This window comes from Delphinapterus leucas, chromosome 11, assembly GCF_059928025.1.
Source record: "Delphinapterus leucas isolate spDelLeu-1000000601 "Yukka" chromosome 11, BTC_Dleu_Yukka2, whole genome shotgun sequence".
Classification (NCBI taxonomy): domain Eukaryota; kingdom Metazoa; phylum Chordata; class Mammalia; order Artiodactyla; family Monodontidae; genus Delphinapterus; species Delphinapterus leucas.
Window position 1 is genome coordinate 36643418 of NC_143139.1, and position 20992 is coordinate 36664409.

The following is a 20992-nucleotide window of genomic DNA, read 5'->3' on the forward strand; positions in this document are numbered from 1 at the left end:
TAATAATCACATAGTTCAAATATTTAAAAGTGAAAAAAGGTTATAGTGACAAATCTCCCAAGCAAATCTACTCCCATCCATCTAGTTCCACCCAATGCAACAAATAACAACTGTTGTTTGTTTTGTGTTCTTCCAGAGACAAGATAGAATGCACAGACAAGTAAATCCTAATATATATTCTTTCAAACCTCCTTCTTCACACAAATGCTAGAACACTATACACAGCAGTCTGTGTTTTTTGTTGTTTCAACCTATGGATGGGACATTCACCTGTTTTCAAACTTGGGCTATTACAAACAATGCTGCAATGAAAAACTTTTCATTTCCCATTTTTAATAGTGTATCTACAGAATAAATTCTTAAAAATGGAATTGTTAGACCAACGTGCACATACATTTGTATTATGAATAGATGCTGCCAAATTATACCCCTTAGGGTTTGTACTAATTTAAACACCTACCAGCAATGTAACCAACACACAAGAAGTAAGCAGTGCTGGCTCAAAAGTAAAAGAAACTCCAAGATTCAACATAAAACAAAACAAAAATACAGAAATGGTCAGCTGAAATGTGACCAGTATATGCCAAGCAAATGGAAAAGCTGGCATTGCCCTGGAAACATGTCCATACTAGTGTTCAGATCTGGAGACTAACCTTAGGACCAATCCAGGTAGGGAAACTGATCCTAGGAGATTCCAGTTTTAAGCCAAGACCCTCAAATGGGGTTAAAGTGGTCCCAGCATGGGTTCAGAAAAAAGCAAATACATACAAATCCTCTGAAGGAAAGCATCCCTAATTTAGGCCCTCAGGATTCCACAGATTAAACAGATCAAATATGAGCTCATAATCAAACTTTACCAAACAGAAGAAAATACGCTGCCTTGAGTAAGAATCAGCAGAAACAAGAATGAGTTTAGATTTATTTTTATATTTATGTATTATATTTATTTATTATAAATTTATTTAGATGTCCACTGGCTTCAAATATCAGAACTTTCAAATACTACATAAAATAACTGAACAGCAATTAGACCCAGAAGAAAAAAATATTTGTGAACTGGAAGAACTGAAGAAACTACCTAGACCGTAAGAGACAGACAAGGAGATATAAAAACAGAGGTTGGGAAATGAGGTCAGAACAAAGTCTAACATATTAATTGAAGTTCAGAAGAAGAGACTAAAGGGCAGGCAATAGTTGAAGCAGTAATGGCTGGGAAATGATAAAACAAAAACATGATCCAACAGATAAAGGACACACAAGGTATACTAAACAGGAGTAATAAAAATAATCCATGTTTAGAAACAAAGTAGCAAAACTGTACAATATCAAAGATGAAAACAAGATCTTAAAAGCAAAAAGAGGGAAAAGACAGATCATCTACAAGGGAATGACAATTAGGTTGAAAAGACATTCCTTGACAGCTAGTAAGAAAACTAGAAAATAGCTAAATAATATCTTCAAAGTGCTAAGAGACAAAAAAAAATTTATCAATCCAGAATTGTATATCTTTCAATAGTTTTGAAGAGGATAAAATAAATACAAAAACTTAAGTTTACCACCAACAGACTTTCACTAAAGAACGTGAGATTTTTTTCAGGAAGAAGGGAATGGAGAAAAAACCAAGGACAGTAATAATAAAAACAGAAAAATGTCATTCCTAAATCAGTAGGGAGCAAAACTTAAGAAGAAAAAGAGCAGAGCTCAATGAACTAAAAACTGACTGATCAAAAATAAGACAAGAGAAGAGGGAAAAAAAAGGTGTGCACTTCTTATTTAGGCAGCTTATTTCACAGTTTAAGAACAACAAAAATATGTAAATACAAAAAACTCCTTGTTAACAAACAGTATGGAAACACTAACTTTTGCTTTCAACACACAAGCTTTATAAAAATTAAGTTACCTTCCATATCTTCATAGTCCTGATCTCCCACATTTAGGGTATATAGAGTTTTCTTCTTCATTTCTCCTTGAAAAAGGGTTTCCTATAAGATGAATTATAATAGAGAATTTTTATGTTTGCCTTGTCCCAATAATATCTATATTAAAAAAAAACCCAAACTGTAAGAAATTATTTTACACATAAAAAAACACAATACAAACCAAGCCAGTAAATTTTCTGGATAATCCAGTACACTTTTATACTCCTTGCCACCAAGCACTGTCTTACTGAAAGGAGAAGCCTTGTATAAGTATTAAACAACAAAGACTAATGATAAATTTTTTGGTACAGACATAAATACAATCAGAGCTTAGAGAAAAGAGATCCATTTGGACTGAAGTTTTCATTGAAGTTGACAGGTTACATATGTTAAGGAGCTTAACACATTTAAGGAGCAAAACAGTATGAAGGAATAAAAAGGAATTTAGCTAGGCCAATCTGACAAATAAGAGTCAGTGGGTATAACAACTGACACTACAGAAATACAAAGGATCATGAGAGGTTACTAAAAGCAACTATATGCCAATAAAATGGACAACCTGGAAGAAATGGACACATTCTTAGAAATGCACAACCTTCCGAGACTCAACCAGGAAAAACAGAAAATATGAACAGACCAATCATAAGCACTGAAATTTACACTGATTAAAAATCTTCCAACAGGGCTTCCCTGGTGGCGCAGTGGTTGAAAGTCCGCCTGCCAGTGCAGGGGACACGGGTTCGTGCCCCAGTCCGGGAAGATCCCAACATGCCGCAGAGCGGCTGGGCCCGTAAGCCATGGCTGCTGAGCCTGCACGTCGGAGCCTGTGCCCCGCAATGGGAAAGGCCACAACAGTGAGAGGCCCGTGTAACGCAAAAAAAAAAAAAAAAATCTTCCAACAAACAAAAGCCCAGGACCAGATGGCTTCACAGGCAAATTCTATCAAACATTTAGAGAAGAGCTAACACCTTTCCTTCTCAAACTCTTCCAAAATATAGCAGAGGGAGGAACACTCCCAAACTCAATTCTACAAGGCCACCATCACCCTGATACCAAAACCAGACAAAGATGTCACAAAGCAAGAAAACTACAGGCCAATATCACTGATGAACATAGATGCAAAAATCCTCAGCAAAACACTAGCAAACAGAATCCAACAGCACATTAAAAGGATCATACACCATGATCAAGTGGGGTTTATTCCAGGAATGCAAGGATTCTTCAAGATACGCAAATCAATCAATGTGATAAACCATATTAACAAATTGAGGGAGAAAAACCATACAATCATCTCAATAGATGCAGAGAAAGCTTTCGACAAAATTCAACACCCATTTATGACAAAAATTCTCCAGCAAGGAGGCATGGAGGGAACTTACCTCAACATAATAAAGGCCATATACGACAAACCCACAGCCAACATCATCCTCAATGGTGAAAAACTGAAACCATTTCCTCTAAGATCAGGAACAAGACAAGGTTGCCCACTCTCACCACTATTAATCAACATAGTTTTGGAAGTTTTAGTCACAGCAATCAAGAAGAAAAAGAAATAAAAGGAATCCAAATTGGAAAAGAAGAAGTAAAACTGTCAACTGTTTGCAGATAACATGATACTATACATAGAGAATCCTAAAGATGCTACCAGAAAACTACTAGAGCTAATCAATGAATTTGGTAAAGTAGCAAGATACAAAATTAATGCACGGAAATCTGTTGCATTCCTATACACGAGTGATGAAAACTCTGTAAGTGAAATTAAGAAAACACTCTCATTTACCATTGCAACAAAAAGAATAAAATATCTAGGAATAAACTTATCTAAGGAGACAAAATACCTATATGCAGAAAATTATAAGAGACTGATGAAATTAAAGATGATACAAACAGATGGAGAGATATACCATGTTCTTGGATTGGAAGAATCAACATTCTGTAAATGACTCTACCACCCAAAGCAATCTACAGATTCAATGCAATCCCTATCAAACTACCACTGGCATTTTTCACAGAACTAGAACAAAACATTTCACAATTTGTATGGAAACACAAAAGACCCGGAACAGCCAAAGCAATCTTGGGAAAGAAAAATGGAGCTGAAGGAATCAGGCTCCCTGACTTCAGACTACACTACAAAGCTACAGTAGTCAAGACAGTATGGTACTGGCACAAAAACAAAATTATAGCTCAATGAAACAGGATAGAAAGCCCAGAGATAAACCCACGCACATATGGTCACCTTATGTTTGATAAAGGAGGCAGGAAGTTACAGTGGAGAAAGGACAGCCTCTTCAATAAGTGGTGCTGGGAAAACTGGACAGCTACATGTAATAGAATGAAACTAGAACACTCCCTAATACCATACACAAAAATAAACTCAAAATGGATTAAAGACCTAAATGTAAGGCCAGACACTATCAAACTCTTACAGGAAAACACAGGCAGAACACTCTATGACATAAATCACAGCAAGAACTTTTTTGACCCACCTCCTAGAAAATGGAAATAAAAACAAAAATAAACAAATGGGACCTAATGAAACTTAAAAGCTTTTGCACAGCAAAGGAAAACATAAACAAAGACGAAAAGACAGCCCTCAGAATGGGAGAAGGTATTTGCAAATGAAGCAACAAAGGATTTATCTCCAAAATTTACAAGCAGCTCAATATCAAAAAACAAACAACCCAATCCAAAAATGGGCAGAAGACCTAAATAGACATTTCTCCAAAGAAGATATACAGATTGCCAACAAACCAATGAAAGAACGCTCAACATCATTAATCATTAGAGAAATGCAAATCAAAACCCCAAGATATCTCATCTCACACTGGTCAGAATGGCTATCGTCAAAAAATCTACAAACAATAAATGCTGGAGAGGGTGTGGAGAAAAGGGAACCCTCTTGCACTGTTGGTGGGAATGTAAATTGATATAGCCACTATGGAGAACAGTATGGAGGTTCCTTAAAAAACTACAAATAGAACTACCATACGACCCAGCAATCCCACTACTGGGCATATACCCTGAGAAAAACATAATTCAAAAAGAGTCATGTACCACAATGTTCATTGCAGCTCTATTTACAATAGCCAGGACATGGAAGCAACGTAAGTGTCCATCATCGGATGAATGGATAAAGAAGATGTGGCACATATATACAATGGAATATTACTCAGCCATAAAAAGAAACGAAATTGAGTTATTTGCAGTGAGGTAGATGGACCTAGAGTCTGTCATACAGAGTGAAGTAAGAAAGAGAAAAACAAATACCGTATGCTAACACATATATATGGAATCTAAAAAACAAACAAACAAAAATGGTCCTGAAGAACCTAGGGGCAAGACGGGAATAAAGACGCAGACCTACTAGTGAATGGACTTGAGGATAGGGGCAGGGGGAAGGGTAAGCTGGGACAAAGTGAGAGAGTGGCATAGACATATATACACTACCAAATGTAAAATAGATAGCTAGTGGAAAGCAGCTGCATAGCACAGGGAGATCAGCTCAGTGCTTTGTGACCACCTAGAGGGGTGGGAGGGAGGGAGACGCAAGAGGGAAGAGATACGGGGAACATATGTATATGTATAACTGATTCACTTTGTTATAAAGCAGAAACTAACACGCCATTGTAAAGCAAGTATACTCCAATAAAGATGTTAAAAAAAAAAAAAAGTCAGTGGGTGAAAGAGCAACTGTGTGTATATACTGAGAAGGAATGGGCATGTAAGCCAAGAAGTTCATCTGAAAGATTACAGTGAGGGTAACGAGAGTAATAAGCAGAGCAATATAAATCAAGTAGGGCTAGATTATAGACAGATCTCTAATGATTGACTGAGAGGTTTAGAGTCAATCCTATAGATTCTTCTGAGGAAGACTGACATGAATATAAGCAATGCAAATGAATCTTTTAAAAGAATGATCTGCCTGCAAAACACAGAACGATTATAGAGCGGGGAGAGATTGGAAGCAGAGATGTTTGCATAGCTAGAGTAATTGGCTATGAAGTGAATAAAAAAGAAAGAAATTTTGAAGAGCTGAAGAATTTCTGACATTTGGCGACTAAATAAATACAAAGGAAGGAGTAAAAGATCATTTTGGCCTAGGGGACTAGGTAAATGGTGATTACAAGAGACAAAATGAGAAACAGAGGAAAGGAAATTAATTTGTTAGTCGAGGGGAACAAATTTATGAAGTAAAATTATTTTTTAAATCAACTCTTAGAATTCTTTCTTGAACTGATGCAAGACGAGTGATTGCAATGAAGTATTCAAATATATTTTGTAATATCTAGGCACAAGAAATCCCCAATTTCATCAGTTATGATTCTTCCATGTGTACATGAAGTAGTTTTTCTATTAGTTTGTTAAATAACGTACACATGTGAGTTTCTACATTAAAGGTATGTACTGCCTAGGAAAATTCTGTATTAGATTAATAAGGAGAAATGCAAAGGCCCATACTTCGATTCAATACCCAAGCAGAAAATAAGAAACTAACAGATACAAGAATAATTTAAAGGTTTTTAGTAGGTTAAAAATTGGAAATTTGAGTCAGGACTAGAGTTACTTTTAAAAGGTTAATTCAATCACAGTCTACCTTAATAAAAGTAGATAGAATGTCAAGAACAAAAGGAAAACTTCCCACTCAGCCTACATTAACATTTGTTTTAGTTCTGGTGCTATTCTTCAGGTATCAGGTAACAACTTATAGGCTAAGGTAAATACATTGGCTTCTTTGAGTGTGATAAGCCAGTAAGGGGTTTAAGGCAGAGGAGGCAGCAAAGGGAAAAGCAGAGGCCAGCAAGCAGACTACTGCAATAATCTAGAGGGGGAGATGACAGTGGCTTGTACTAAAGTAGTAGCAAGGTTGATGAAAAGTGCTCAGATTCCAGCAGTTTTCAAAATACAGCCATCAGGATTTGCTGACAGACTAAATGCGGCATATGTGTTAGAGCAAGATTCCAGGATTATTCCACAGTATTTTGATTTGAGTAACTAGAATGATGGAATTGCTGAGATAGAATACTTTTAAAAATATTCCGATAGTCACAGGTTACTATTCCACTTGGTATTTACTCAGGACAGTATCAATATCACTTGGGAACTTGCTACAAAGATACCTCAGGCACCACTCTAGACTAGTGAATAAGAATCTGCACTTTATCAAGATTTGTGCAAGATTCATATGTACAGTAAAGCCAACTTCCAAACTTAGCTGATTTTAGAATCATACTATGCCCCTGTATGATCTATAATTGAGTGTAATTCTTCATTTGGGGAAATTCATACCACACCATCTTACCCCATTATCCTAACTACCTGAGAATTAAAAAAAAAAAAAAATTGTAATTTTTGTCATAAGCATACCTGTGCTTATGACACTGTCTAGCAATAAAAAGCATTCAAATGTTAACCATTACTATTAATGCACATTTTCCATCCCAATCCCAGTCTTAAAACCATTAAGTGCCTGCCAATTAACTACTCAAAAATTTGATACTCCCTCTAAGAATGTTATTTTTATTTTCCCTTGAAGAAACCATAAGCAAGGCTATTTGTTAGTGATGTCGGGGTGGCAGTGGGGGTGGGGGGTGGAATTCGATCCATTATTATAGGCCAGCGGTCAAAAAACTGGCTGTTTCTGTAAATAAAGTTTTGTTGAAGAACAGCCATGCTCATTCCTTTATATATTGCCTATGGCTGCTTTTGCACTACAATGGCAAAGCTGAATAGTTACTACAGAAACTGTATACTTGGCAAAGCCTAAAATAATTACGATCTGGCCCTTTTCAGAAAACGTTTACCAAGCCTATTACAGACTATAGAAGGCTGCCTAGTTTGGAGATGTGGCTCAGTCTTTCACTGCAGAGGGCCCGTCAAGCTTTCCTAAGTATAGGCATCTATTTACATTTGTACTCAACCTGTACTATGGCACAACAGCTTCTCATTACACATCTGAGTCAATGGTTCTGCAATGGTGTCCTTGAGTTTCTTTAAAAATACCCTGAAGGCTATGTGATTTTGTTGATTTATCTACATTTATTTTATCAATCTGGCTTAAACTATCATGGATATTTGCCCTAGTGCTTTCCACTTGTTCGCTTCAGAGTAAGGTTAAGGCAATTACCTCCTTCAGCTTAATAGTAATTTCCTTTCCAACTTCTTTGCTACATAATCAACTCCCTCCTGCTTCTAATATGTCACTGTTAATTTTTAAATCCCTTGCAGAATGGTCCCTCTAATTTTTTTTCCTACCTGATTTCCACCGTATAACACTCTTACCACACTTTGCAAGTAGACCTGTTTGCTTCAAGTGGGCTATTTTGACAAGTTTTTGTTTAGAATATCCTTCGCCTGGAGCTTTAATACCAGCACTCTTCAGTATAGATAGGAATGTCCCTTTAGCACTAGTTTTAGAAAAAAACTGTCTGGGTTCAAACATTAACTAGTCTGACACTTACTAGTAGTATGACTTCTTTAAGCCTGTTTCCTATTCTATAAAATGGAGATAAAACAGTAACCATTTCAGTCATTATGAAAATCAAATTACATAATCTCATAATCCATTTAAAGTGTTCAGACTAGCACAAAGTACTCAACAACAAACACACATGCACAGACACATGAATACCTCCCCAACTCAAACGGATTTTACGTATATCACAGGATTAAAACTGATAAATCTGTATGACTCTCAGATTTTCATTATTAACAAGTGAACAAATTTTAAAAACTCCTGTAACTCAAAGAATATCCACATATAGAAAGAATATGAGTAAAATGTTTACAAAATTTAAATTGTCAAATAGTTCTTCAAACGAAACTTACACAAAGATAAATAAGTTCTTTATTCTACATTGATAATATTTATCAAGATTCCTGTTTATCTGAAAATAAAAATGTTGAAGCAAGACACAAAATCTAGGACTCACAAAGTAAATAGCCCTAGGATTTTTGTATCCTATTTTCTACTTTATATAGATATAGGAGATAAAACACTAAATGCCGTAACATATGGCAACTCCAGCAAAAAAGAAGAGGTCATGTTTAAGTGAAGCTCCAACCACAACTTCCTAGGTGGTACCTAAGAGTGTCATTTAGTTTTTAATAAGTATACAAATATTTACAAGGCTTCTTACCCTTAAGATGCTTCAGGTCGAGCAGTCAGGTAATCGGTTTTCCATCAAACTTTTCTGGAGAGGGAATTATGAAAATTAGTCCTATTTCATTTCATTTTCACCTGGCTGCTCCCTTATTTAACTTGGGTACAGAAGAAAGGAGACTAGCAAAGTATAAAGAAGTACTTATTACAGAGGGCCCCAGATGTGAGTATAATTTATCTAGAACTTAAAACATTTCGACAGAGTGACTATATGCCTGCAGATATGAAGACACACATATGTACTGGAAGCAAACAATAATGAAAACATTTTGTTCAGGGAGGGAGAAGTACAAGAAAGCACATTTCAGCATATAGGAGAAAACCGACTGAAAACAGAGTAATGGAGAATTAGAAGAAAATCTACCCCAACAAATACACATAGGCTTACCACCTAAGAAAGCAATTTAGAAAAAGATATACAAAAAGATATTTAAAGAGCCCAGAAATTCAACTACTAGTATTTCAATTACTTCCTGAACTCCAGATTTTAGTATCCTTAGCCAATAATCACTTTTCTCTTTTTTTTCTCTTCTTTTTCAACCGGCCCCACACCGGACTCCCCACATTTCTACAGCCTGCCTCTTTCTCTCCTTCTCTTTCTCTCTCTCTCTCTCTCTCCCTCCCTCCCTCTCTCTCTCTCCCTCCCTCCCTCTCTCTCTATTTATTAAATATTTAGTCAGTGCTCCATATTTTCTATTTATTTATTAAATATTTAGTCAGTGCTCCATATTTTCTAGGTACCAACTAGACCTTAAGCACTGACACACCTGATAAAAACAAAAACAAAAATCAGTAACAACAGAGTATAGCAGATGCTGTAATGGTGGTAAGCACAGGATATTACAGAAGCACACAGTGAGCACTGATGTATCCTTGCAACATACGCCTTTGTAAAAAAAAGGCTTCCGAATGAAGACCAAATATATTTAAAATGTATTTTTCTAACCCCACCCAACTATTCTGTACCATTATAGCATTTCCATCCTTAAAGGACTCAAAAATGGGATTGTCAACTTGAACATGATAGTGAGGATTTTAATTTTTAAAACAAACGAAGGATATATGCAAACAGGTAAGGTGATTCTGACTATTTTACACTTCCTCTATGGGAGTGACTATTAGGCAAACATGAAACACACACTGTACCTGATCCCACACAATAAAGTTTTATCCCCAGAAAAAGCTTTTCAGACTAATGCTTAGACATATAGGTAGAAAAAAGTATCTTTTCTCTTTCTTCAAATTTTATAACATAGTACATTTTCATACAATGATCTGAGTATGTTAATATCTAACTGAATGTAATGAATTAAAAAAAATAATTTACAGGTCTTTAATAAACAAAGTGTTTGCCCTTCAACACACCAATTTCTCTCTACTCATGATCACAAGTTACATATTTTTTCAACATCAAATTTTTTTAGTTAAAAATAAAACTCTTTGGCTTCCCTGGTGGCGCAGTGGTTGAGAATCTGCCTGCTAATGCAGGGGACACGGGTTCGAGCCCTTGTCTGGGAGGGTCCCACATGCCGCGGAGCAACTAGGCCTGTGAGCCACAACTACTGAGCCTGCACGTCTGGAGCCTGTGCTCCGCAACAAGAGAGGCCGTGATACTGAGAGGCCCACGCACCGTGATGAAGAGTGGCCCCCGCTTGCCACAACTAGAGAAAGTCCTCGCACAGAAACGAAGACCCAACACAGCAAAAATAAATAAATTAATAAACTCCTACCCCCAACATCTTCTTAAAAAAATAAATAAATAATAAAAAAAAAATAAAACTCTTAATCAGAAAATAATTCAATGGAGAACCAACAAATTAGGATATCTATTTACAAAAACAGCAACAAAATTTTCATTCCTGCCAATACTTTCAATTTCACCCCAACTTTATAAATACCAACCAACAGTAAAACTGAAATGGATATAAAAATCAATTTTTGTTTTATTGGATTCATTTACATGCTGCTATGGTCTTAATGTTTATATCCCCCCAAAATTCATGGTGAAATCCTTATCCCTAAAGGTGATGGCATTATTAGTAAGGGGGGCCTTTCGGATGTACTTAAGTTAAGAGGGTGGAACCCTCATGAAAGGGATTAGTGCCTTATAAAAGAGGCTCCAAAAAGATCCCTAATCCCTTCCACCATGTGATGATTCAAGGGAAAGTCTGAGACCTGGAAGAGGGCCCTCACCCAACCACGGTAGCACCCTGATCCTGAACTTTTAGCCTCTAGAAATAATTTCATTCTTTTTTTAAAAAATTTATTCATTTTTGGCTGTGTTGGGTCTTCGTTGCTGTGCGCCGCAGGCTTTCTCTAGGTGCAGTGAGTGGGGGCTACTCTTTGTTGCAGTGCACGTGCTTCTCATTGCGGTGGCTTCTCTTGTTGTGGAGCACGGGCTCTAGGCACGCAGGCTCAATAGCTGTGGCTCGCAGGCTCTGGAGTGCAGGCTCAGTAGTTGTGGCGCACAGGCTTAGTTGCTCCGTGGCAGCTTCCCAGAACAGGGCTCGAATCTGTGTCCCCTGCATTGGCAGGTGGATTCTTAACCATGCACCACCAGGGACTGTAAGGTCAGATCTTAACAAACGGCACCGCGAAACAGAGGAAAGCTTCAAGTGAGCTTTATCAGGGAGCGCTCCCAGGCGAGGTTCACTGGTCCAAGAGAAAGGGGGCCAGAGAAGTCGTACCCGGGCGAGGGTTGGGCAAGATTTTATAGGGGAAGAAGGGAAAGGGGTGTGGTGAATCTGGGAGGGTGCAGGGTATTCCTTATTTGGTGGTCTTTTCGGGTATCCTGGGGGACCGTTAGTCCCGCCCCTCGAAAGGCGGGAAGGCTGGGCCGGGTTCAAAGTCCCCAGGTCAGTTCCTGGAACTGGGTGGTCCGGAGAGTTTCGGTCTGATGCAACCTGTGAATCTGATTGTGTTCCCCTGCCTCTGTTGGCCTTACAGGGACGTCCCAATTTCGTTCTTTACAAACCACGCAGGTTTTGGTATTTTGTTATAGCAACCCAAACAGACTAAGACACATGCTCTGCTTTCAGTTACTATTGCATATCAGGCCCTGGAAATACTTTCTATCTAGTTCAGTTTTTGACAGGGTTATCAGTGATTTGGTTGCTTGTCAGCAGTTGATCAACAGTAGCAATTTGGAGGAATCTTTTCATATTCAACTCCTTCATTCTAAACCTATATCCAAAAAAAGGCTTGTTTTCTCAGCACCATTCACTGATGAACAGATAATCCTATGTCTTGTAGTTTACCAGGTAAACTGAAAATAAAGAACCTGAAGTCACCCACATTTATACGTCTTGTAATAAAACCAGCTTCATATATCGATCCAGGAAGTAAAGATATGCCTTCAAAATGTCTCTAACATTCTTACAGTGTCTGCAACAGGAAGTGAGTGCCAAAAGACTCCACTAATATGAAGGATGTCACCTCATACTATGCTCTATGATGAGCAATAACCTAATTATTGAAATGAATCATTTTTTAAAAAGGTTAAAATGAATAAAAACTAAAACATTTCCAAAGTGAAAGGCAAGCCAGAAATCCTCAGGCAGAGAACATAGATTAAATTGAAAATAGGAAAACAGTTTTTCAAATGTAATATAATTTTGGTAAGAGTTCATGAAAACTATGCTATTACTCCAAAAGAAAAATTAATGTTCCCATTTCCTTCTACACTTAATGTAGCATCATCTCCTTGACAAAACTTGCACTGTTATACATGGCAGGATCACATATATGTTGAAAAAAATAAGATATAACTGACAAACCATATTTAACTACAAAATAAGGAGATTCAAGTTGCCGTGACATTCTAAAACAGATAAGCGAGACTGGGAAGTTTCCATTCTGTGTAAAATGGAATAAGCACATTCTACCTTGTTAATCTCACTGAATGAAACTATAAAACCTAGACAGAATAAATGGAGCAGCTAACTGAAAATTAAAAGGTAAGCAATAACAGGTAGATTGGGGAAGAGCCCAAAATCTGATATATTATCAAACTGGTAGTGCGTTTATAATTTCTTCCCCATCCAATTTTCCCTCCAGGCTGGGCTTCATGAAGCCTGAAACCTATAAAGTGACCACTAGTGAGAGAGAGAGCGAGAGTGAGCGAGCGAGCGAGAGAGAGAGAGAGAGAGAGAGAGAGAGAGAGAGAGAGAGAGCACGCGCGTGCACAGGCTAGCACTCTAAGAAAAGCCATCTAGCTCTGCCCAAGGAGTAGGAAAGGGGCCTCCCAATACTCAAGAGTGAAGGAAATCTTTTTTTTTCTTTCTGTTCTTCATTCCCCATGCCCCAGTTCCCAAGCAATCCTGTGGTGGCGATGGCTGCAACAGTGACAGCAGCAGGGTCAGCAGAAGCTTAAAACTCTAAGGGAAAGGTACCATACTCGCTGACTGAAAAACTCTGGGCTAATCTCATTGATTTTTCTCCCGTCTTCCTGTCATTAGGCTCCAGATGCAACTGTGGAAAGTATACAGCACAGTAGTGTAAACAAAGACTGAGCTTTCTAGCCAGAAGACAGAAGTGTGCGGGGTGGGGGTGTGGGGGTGTTCTAGGGATCTAGAAAATACCATGGATATAACAGAGAGGAAAGAGCTTGAGACAGTAACCTGTTAAGTTGTTCAAAATGTCCAAAATTACTTGGCATACAGAGAACCAGGAAAATCTCAAACACTCATGGGAAAAGACAACCCACAGAAACCAACACCAGGAAGACACAGATATTACAGCATTGGGTGAATTTTCTGACAAAGATTTAAAGCAGGTAATAAAAATGTTCCAACAAGTAAAATCAAATACTCTTGAAACAAATGGAAAGCTAGAAAATCACAGCAAAGAAATAAAGTGCTGCCAAATGGAAATTTTAGAACTGAAAAACGTAATAACTAAAATAGAAAATACACTGCACAGACTCAATAGCAGAATGGAAAGTCAGTGAACCTGGAAGACAGAGCAACGTAAATTACCCAATCTAAACAACAGAGAGAAAAACATAGAAAAAGAAAAAAATCATTAGTGCCTCAGGAAACTGTGGATCAATGCCAAAACCTTAACATTCTTGTCAAAAGCTCAAGAAGGGGAGGAAAGGAGAGTAATAATAAGAAATAATGGCTGGAAACTCCCCAAATTTGTTGAAAGACATAAACCTCTACATTCAAGGAGCTCATAAACCTCACACACCATAGTTCCAATGAAAGTCATTCCTGGACACACCACAGACAAACTGCTGAAAATTACAAAGGAAAAAAATCTTACAAGTAGACTGAAATAACAATACATTACTTATGTGGGGAAGATAGGTTAATGATTTGAATAACTACTGATTTCTCATTAGAAACGACACAGGCCAGAAGGAAGTGAAACAACATTCTTAGTTTAAAATGGAAAAGAACTTTAAAAACCTAAAATCTTCAAGCTAGTGAAATTATCCTTAAAGAACAAATGTGAAATCAATGAAACTGAAAACAGAAAAACAAGAAAAAAAATGAATAAAACCAAAAGCTCATCCTTTGAAAAGATCAATAAAACTGAAACCTCTAGCAAGACTAATTAAGTAGAATAGCACTGAATAGCCCCGGTATTATTTAAAGAAACTGCATTTGTAGTTAAAAGTCTTCCAAAAAAGAAACCTCCAGCCCCAGACAATTTCCCTGGTGAATTTTACTAAACATTTCAATAACACAATCACTTCCAGAGTTTGGAAGATAAATACTTCCCAATTCATTTCATATTTATTTTTGTACAGACAAAAATAGTACAAGAAAAGAACAAACTGATATACTAGATTTCATCAAAATAAACAATCTATGATACGTTCATCCACACAGTGGAATACTACTCAGCCACGAAAAGAAATGAACTGGTGTTTCACTCAACAGCTTACATGAATCTTAAAGGCAATATATTGAGTGAAAGAAGCCAGTCTCAAAAGATTACCTATTACTGATACATAATTGCATTTATAGGACATTCTCAAAAAGTCAAAACTGTAGTAATGAAGAACCGTTATCAGTGGCTGCCTGGGTCAGGGGAAGGTTAGACTACAAAGATAGCACAAGGCAGTTTTCTGGGAACCATTCTGAATCCTGACTCTGGTGGTAGTAATAAAAATCTATACATGTATTAAAGTTCACAGAACTACATACCCCAAAAAGGTCAATTTTACTATATGTTAATAACTGTTAAAATTTTTTAAAAGTAAAGACTGACATGAGAGAGCAATCATGGGCTAGAATATAAATCAACTTTCTCAACAAAGGTACTTTTTCACTGACGACTTCACTCATACTCTCAGTCTTTATCACCAACACAGAGACCACCCAAATTACATCACATTTGAGCTTGAGAGGAGGTATCTGAGGGTTCCTGTATTTCTGTAGCACTGAAAGGTCTCACAGACAACACATACCTATTGCTTGGGGAGACACAGAGATTAAAAGCAACAGACACAACTTCACAACCCCACTCAATTCTAAGACAGAACTATAAAAAGAGATCCGTTCTAAGACTCTAGTGATGGTATAGAGCTAGCAGGTTTTTCATTGTATGGGGGAAGACAGGCACTATAGATGGCTCCCAGTTGGGTTACTCTTATGTGATAGTTGTCCATTCTATGAGAAGAATATTCCTACAATGCACTACTTTAATTTAAAAAGAAAAATGAGTGCCTTCTACATGCTTGGATAGTTTAACCATAAAGAGTTAGATAAAGAGTTAGATACCATAATAATATGACAGGCTTCCACTATTTCTCCAAATGAGACACAATTATAGAACAGCAGCATGTTATATGTACTCTAATAATTTCAATATATATTTATGCAATTCTTCTCTAATAAATCCCACCCCTGCCTAAGGTATGGAGGAGGGAATAGAAGAAGGAAGTGATTATGTAATCTTCATTTGTCCTTGAGATTCTCACCTCCTTGTTCTCAACCCCATTTACTAAAGCACTAATTTAAATGATAAAGGCAAACCTAAAGCTCTTACATTTTTGCTTCTTCCCATCACCCATTCCTCAACATTTATTACAGGTCTGCTGAAGGCAAGAGTTACAAGTCTGGAAAAGTAGAGTTTACGTTTAGAAGATTAAACCTTATGCCTACTAGAGACAAAAAAGCAAAAAGAACAATGAGGTGTTAAGAGGCTCACCTCACAACAAACCTCCCAAGAGGACTACAAGAGCCCTTGGGATCAAGAGCAATGTACCCTCATATCTGGGCAGAATAACCAAGAGGAAAGGGGATCCTGGAAGGAAGCAGTGAAAAAACTGGAGTCTTTTTATACTTTTCTTCTAACCCCAAACAGGAAAACTATAGACCATTTCTTTAATTTAACCTTTAATCTACCTTAGACAGATGCCTGAATTTAAATGGTAATCTCTGTCTACCTACCTCCGAAAAAAGGAGATGGGAAAATTATGTAAGGCACAGGAAACATACGCAAATAAACAAACAAATCCTAAGAATTAAAGGAGAGGAAACACAATAAAATAATGTACACAAATGCTTGTTACAGAGGAATGGAAATGAATTTCATCTATAGCAGTGGGGGGAAAAGGACAAGGTTCAAAACATTGCTTCTGAAATATTGCTCTGTTCAGTTTAAACAAGATTTTAAAAACCTTACATTATAGAATTTCAACTCTAGAAATCAGTCTCTCTTTTGCACAGATGTTAAATGTCATTCTTTGACTGGTTCCTCAAGAAATGTCACTTCCTTTGTATTAATCCCTTCCAAATTGTACAAGTTGCTATAGTGAAACTCATACGGGGGGAGGGGGGAGCAACTGTTTTGTATAGTACACAGGACATCCACTCTCTCTTTACTCTAGCTATACCTATTATCAGAATTTCTTAAACTCAGCCTAGGTAGCTATCTCAGAGATAAACACAATTTTATTATGTTATGTAAGTATATGATGAATGTGTTCTCAAATGAATTTTTCACACATAATTTAAAGAGGCATTTCACAATCCTACTCCTATGATACACTACTATTCTAACCTAGAAATGTTATTACATACCATGAAAATTTACTTTTAAAAAAAGCAAAAAACAAAAAAAACCAACACTTTTTCATGCTAGCATCAGGCATGGGCAGGTACTGCGATCCTCTCTGAAATTTAATCTTATTATTAGGGCTTCAAATGCCCCAAGAACTGGACTTTTGGCTGTGATTTTCACACTGTTTCTAGCCATTACTTTCCCTTTTTTTTTTTAACACCTTTATTGTAGTATTAATTGCTTTACAATGTGTGTTAGTTTCTGCTGTATAACAAAGCGAATCAGCTTTACGTATATATATGTCCCCATATCCCCTCCCTCTTGCGTCTCCCTCCCTCCCACCCTCCCTACCCCTCCCCTCTAGGTGGTCACAAAGCACCTCGCTTATCTCCCTGTGCTATGCAGCTGCTTCCCACTAGCTATCTATTTTACATTTGGTAGTGTATATAGGTCCATGCCACTCTCTTTGTCCCAGCTTACCCTTCCCCCTCCCTGTGTCCTCAAGTCCATTCTCTACGTGTGCGTCTTTATTCCTGTCCTGCCCCTAGGTTCATCAGAGCCACTTATTTTTTTTTAGATTCCATATATATGTGTTAGCATACGGTATTTGTTTTTCTCTTTCTGACTTACTTCACTCTGTATGAGACTCTAGGTCCAGTCACCTAACTACAAATATTTCAATTTTGTTTCCTTTTATGCCTAATATTCCATTTATATATGTGCCACATCTTCTTTATCCATTCACCTGTCAATGGACACTTAGGTTGCTTCCATGTCCTGGCTATTGTAAATAGAGCTGCAATGAACATGTCTCTTGGTACATGTCTCTTTTTGAATTATGGTTTTCTCAGGGTATATGCCCAGTAGTGGGATTGCTGGGTCATATGGTAGTTCTGTTTTTAGTTTTTTAAGGAACCTCCATACTGTTCTCCATAGTGGCTGCATCAATTTACATTCCCACCAACAGTGCAAGAGGATTCCCTTTCTCCACACCCTCTCCAGCATTTATTATTTGTAGATTTTTTGATGATTGCCATTCTGACCAGTGTGAGGTGATACCTCATTGTGGTTCTGATTTGCATTTCTCTAATGATTAGTGATGTTGAACATGCTTTCATGTGTTTGTTGGCAATCTGTATACCTTCTTTGGAGAAATGTCTATTTAGGTCCATTTTTGGATTGGGTTGTTTGTTTTTTTGATATTGAGCTGCATGAGCTGCTTTGTATATTTTGGAGATTAATCCTTTGTCAGTTGCTTCATTTGCAAATATCTTCTCCCATTCTGAGGGCTGTCTTTTCGTCGTTTATAGTTTCCTTTGCTGTATAAAAGCTTTTAAGTTTCATTAGGTCCCACTTGCTTATTTTTGTTTTTATTTCCCTTACTCTAGGAGGTGGGTCAAAAAGGATCTTGCTGTGATTTATGTCATGGAGAGTTCTGCCTGTTTTCCTCTAAGAGTTTTACAGTGTCTGGCCTTACATTTAGGTCTTTAATCCATTTTGAGTTTATTTTTGTGTATGGTGTTAGGGAGTGTTCTAATTTCATTCTTTTACATGTATTGGTCCACTTTTCCTAGCACCACTTATTGAAGAGACTGTCTTTTCTCCATTGTATATTCTTGCCTCCTTTATCAAAGATAAGGTGGCCATATGTGCATGGATGTATCACTGGACTTTCTATCCTGTTCCACTGATCTATATTTCTGTTTTTGTGCCAGTACCATACTGTCTTGATTACTGTAGCTTTGTAGTATAGTCTGAAGTCAGGGAGCCTGATTCCTCCAGCTTCGTTTTTCTTTCTTAAGACTGCATTGGCTATTCGGGATCTTTTGTGTTTCCATACAAATTGTGAAATTTTTTGTTCTATTTCTGTGAAAAATACCATTGGTAATTTGATAGGGATTGCACTGAATCTGTAGATTGCTTTAGGTAGTACAGTCATTTTCACAATGTTGATTCTTCCAATCCCAGAACATGGTATATCTCTCCATCTGTTTGTATCACCTTTAATTTCTTTCATCAGTATCTTATAGTTTTCTGCGTTACAGGTCTTTTGTCTCCCTAGGTATGTGATACTTCTTGTTGCCAACGGTAAATAGAAGTGTTTCCTTAATTTCTCTTTCAGATTTTTCATCGTTAGTGTACAGGAATGCAAGAGATTTCTGTGCATTAATTTTGTATCTTGCTACTTTACCAAATTCATTGATTAGCTCTAGTGTTTTCTGGTAGCATCTTCAGGATTCTCTATGTATAGCATCATGTCATCTGCAAACAGTAGACAGTTTTACTTCTTTTCCAATATGGATTCCTTTTATTTCTTTTTCTCTGACTGCTGTGGCTAAAACTTCCAAAACTATGTTGAATAATAGCAGTAAGAGTGGGCAACCTTGTCTTGTTCCTGATCTTAGAGGAGATGGTTTCAGTTTTTCACCATTGAGAACGATGTTGGCTGTGGGTTTGTCATACATGGCCTTTATTATGTTGAGGTAGGTTCCCTCTATGCCTACTTTTTGGAGGTTTTTTTCATAAATGGGTGTTGAATTTTGTCAAAACCTTTTTCTGCATCTACTGAGATTATCATATGGTTTTTATCCTTCAATTTGTTAAAATGGTGTATCACATTGAATGATTTGCATATACTGAAGAATCCTTGCATTCCTGGGATAAACCCCACTTGATCATGGTGTATGATCCTTTTAATGTACTGTTGGATTCTGTTTGTTAGTATTTTATTGAGGAATTTTGTCTCTGTGTTCATCAGTGATATTGGCCTGTAGTTTTTTTTTTGTGACACCTTTGTCTGGTTTTGGTATCAGGGTGACGGTGGCCTTGTAGAATGAGTTCGGGAGTGTTCCTCCCTCTGCTATGTTTTGGAAGAGTTTGAGAAGGAAAGGTGTTAGCTCTTCTCTAAATGTTTGATAGAATTCGCCTGTGAAGCCATCTCGTCCTGGTCTAGCCATTACTTTCTGATATATCATAAGTTATCTCATTTAACTGTTAGAGTATTTTTTGAAGAAGGTATCTCCATTTTACATACAGTGAAATTAAGTAGCTTGTCCAAGGTTGCAAAGCCAGTGGTAAGTAGTAGAATTGGAACTCACCAGCCTTTTGCCAGAAAATAAAACAAATATTAATCCAAGTCACTAAATATTAAAAATATTCAAACAGTGAGAAGCAGTAACACCCTTAATGACTCAAATGACTACAAAATTGTTAAGCTGTGATCTGCCTTATTCACTATATAACCCAGGTTCCAGCACCATGCCTTCAAATGAGTGCCCAATAAACAGCTTTGAATGAATGATTTATTAATATGTATAATAACCTTAGATAATATTTACTCAACACATTTGTCAGGCATGATTTTAAGCTAAATATATAAGTTATGCTCCATGGGGAAGAAAGTAACACTTTAGAAATGAATAGGAAGACAGAGGTTCTCAGCAGATAAATAGTAACTATATTAAAAAAAAAAATGGAAATTTCAGAAGTGAAAAACACAATGTCTGAAATAAGATCTCAACAACAGGATGGAAATGCAAAGGAATGAGTCAGTGAATATGAAGATACAACAGAAGTGATCTAATTTGAAGAACAGAGATATAAAAGACTGAAGGAAAATAAAGAGTCTCAGGGTCCTATGGACAATATCCAAAGTTCTAATCATGTCCAGAAAAAGGAGAAAGAGATTGGAACAGGAAAACATATTTGAAGAAATAACGTCCAAAAAGCCTCCCTAACTTGGTGAAAGGCACAATTTAAAAATTGACAGAGTTTTGTGTACATCAAATAAGACTAACTCAAAAGAAAAATGAAATGAAAATGGAAAAGATATTTCAGTGAAGAAAAACTAAGAAAATTTATCACCAGCAGGGCTACTTCAAAAGACAGGCTAAAG

The 20992-nt window shown here is 37.0% G+C and overlaps 1 protein-coding gene across 6 annotated transcripts in view; it reads right to left on the minus strand.

The window, feature by feature from the left end:
* The window catches only part of SCAF11 (SR-related CTD associated factor 11), a 73131-nt gene that overhangs the window by 41673 nt on the left and 10466 nt on the right, over positions 1-20992 (minus strand). For 5 of the 6 annotated variants that reach the window (XM_022572392.3, XM_089920581.1, XM_089920580.1 and 2 more), the window contains exons 2-3: positions 9059-9112; positions 1901-1982 (exon numbers count right to left, since the gene is read on the minus strand). In XM_022572392.3, coding sequence (XP_022428100.2) covers positions 1901-1961 — 61 coding nt within the window. In that variant the 5' untranslated portion in view covers positions 1962-1982; positions 9059-9112. The remainder of the gene's footprint in view (positions 1-1900; positions 1983-9058; positions 9113-20992) is intronic. The other variant, XM_089920579.1, reaches the window with a different exon arrangement.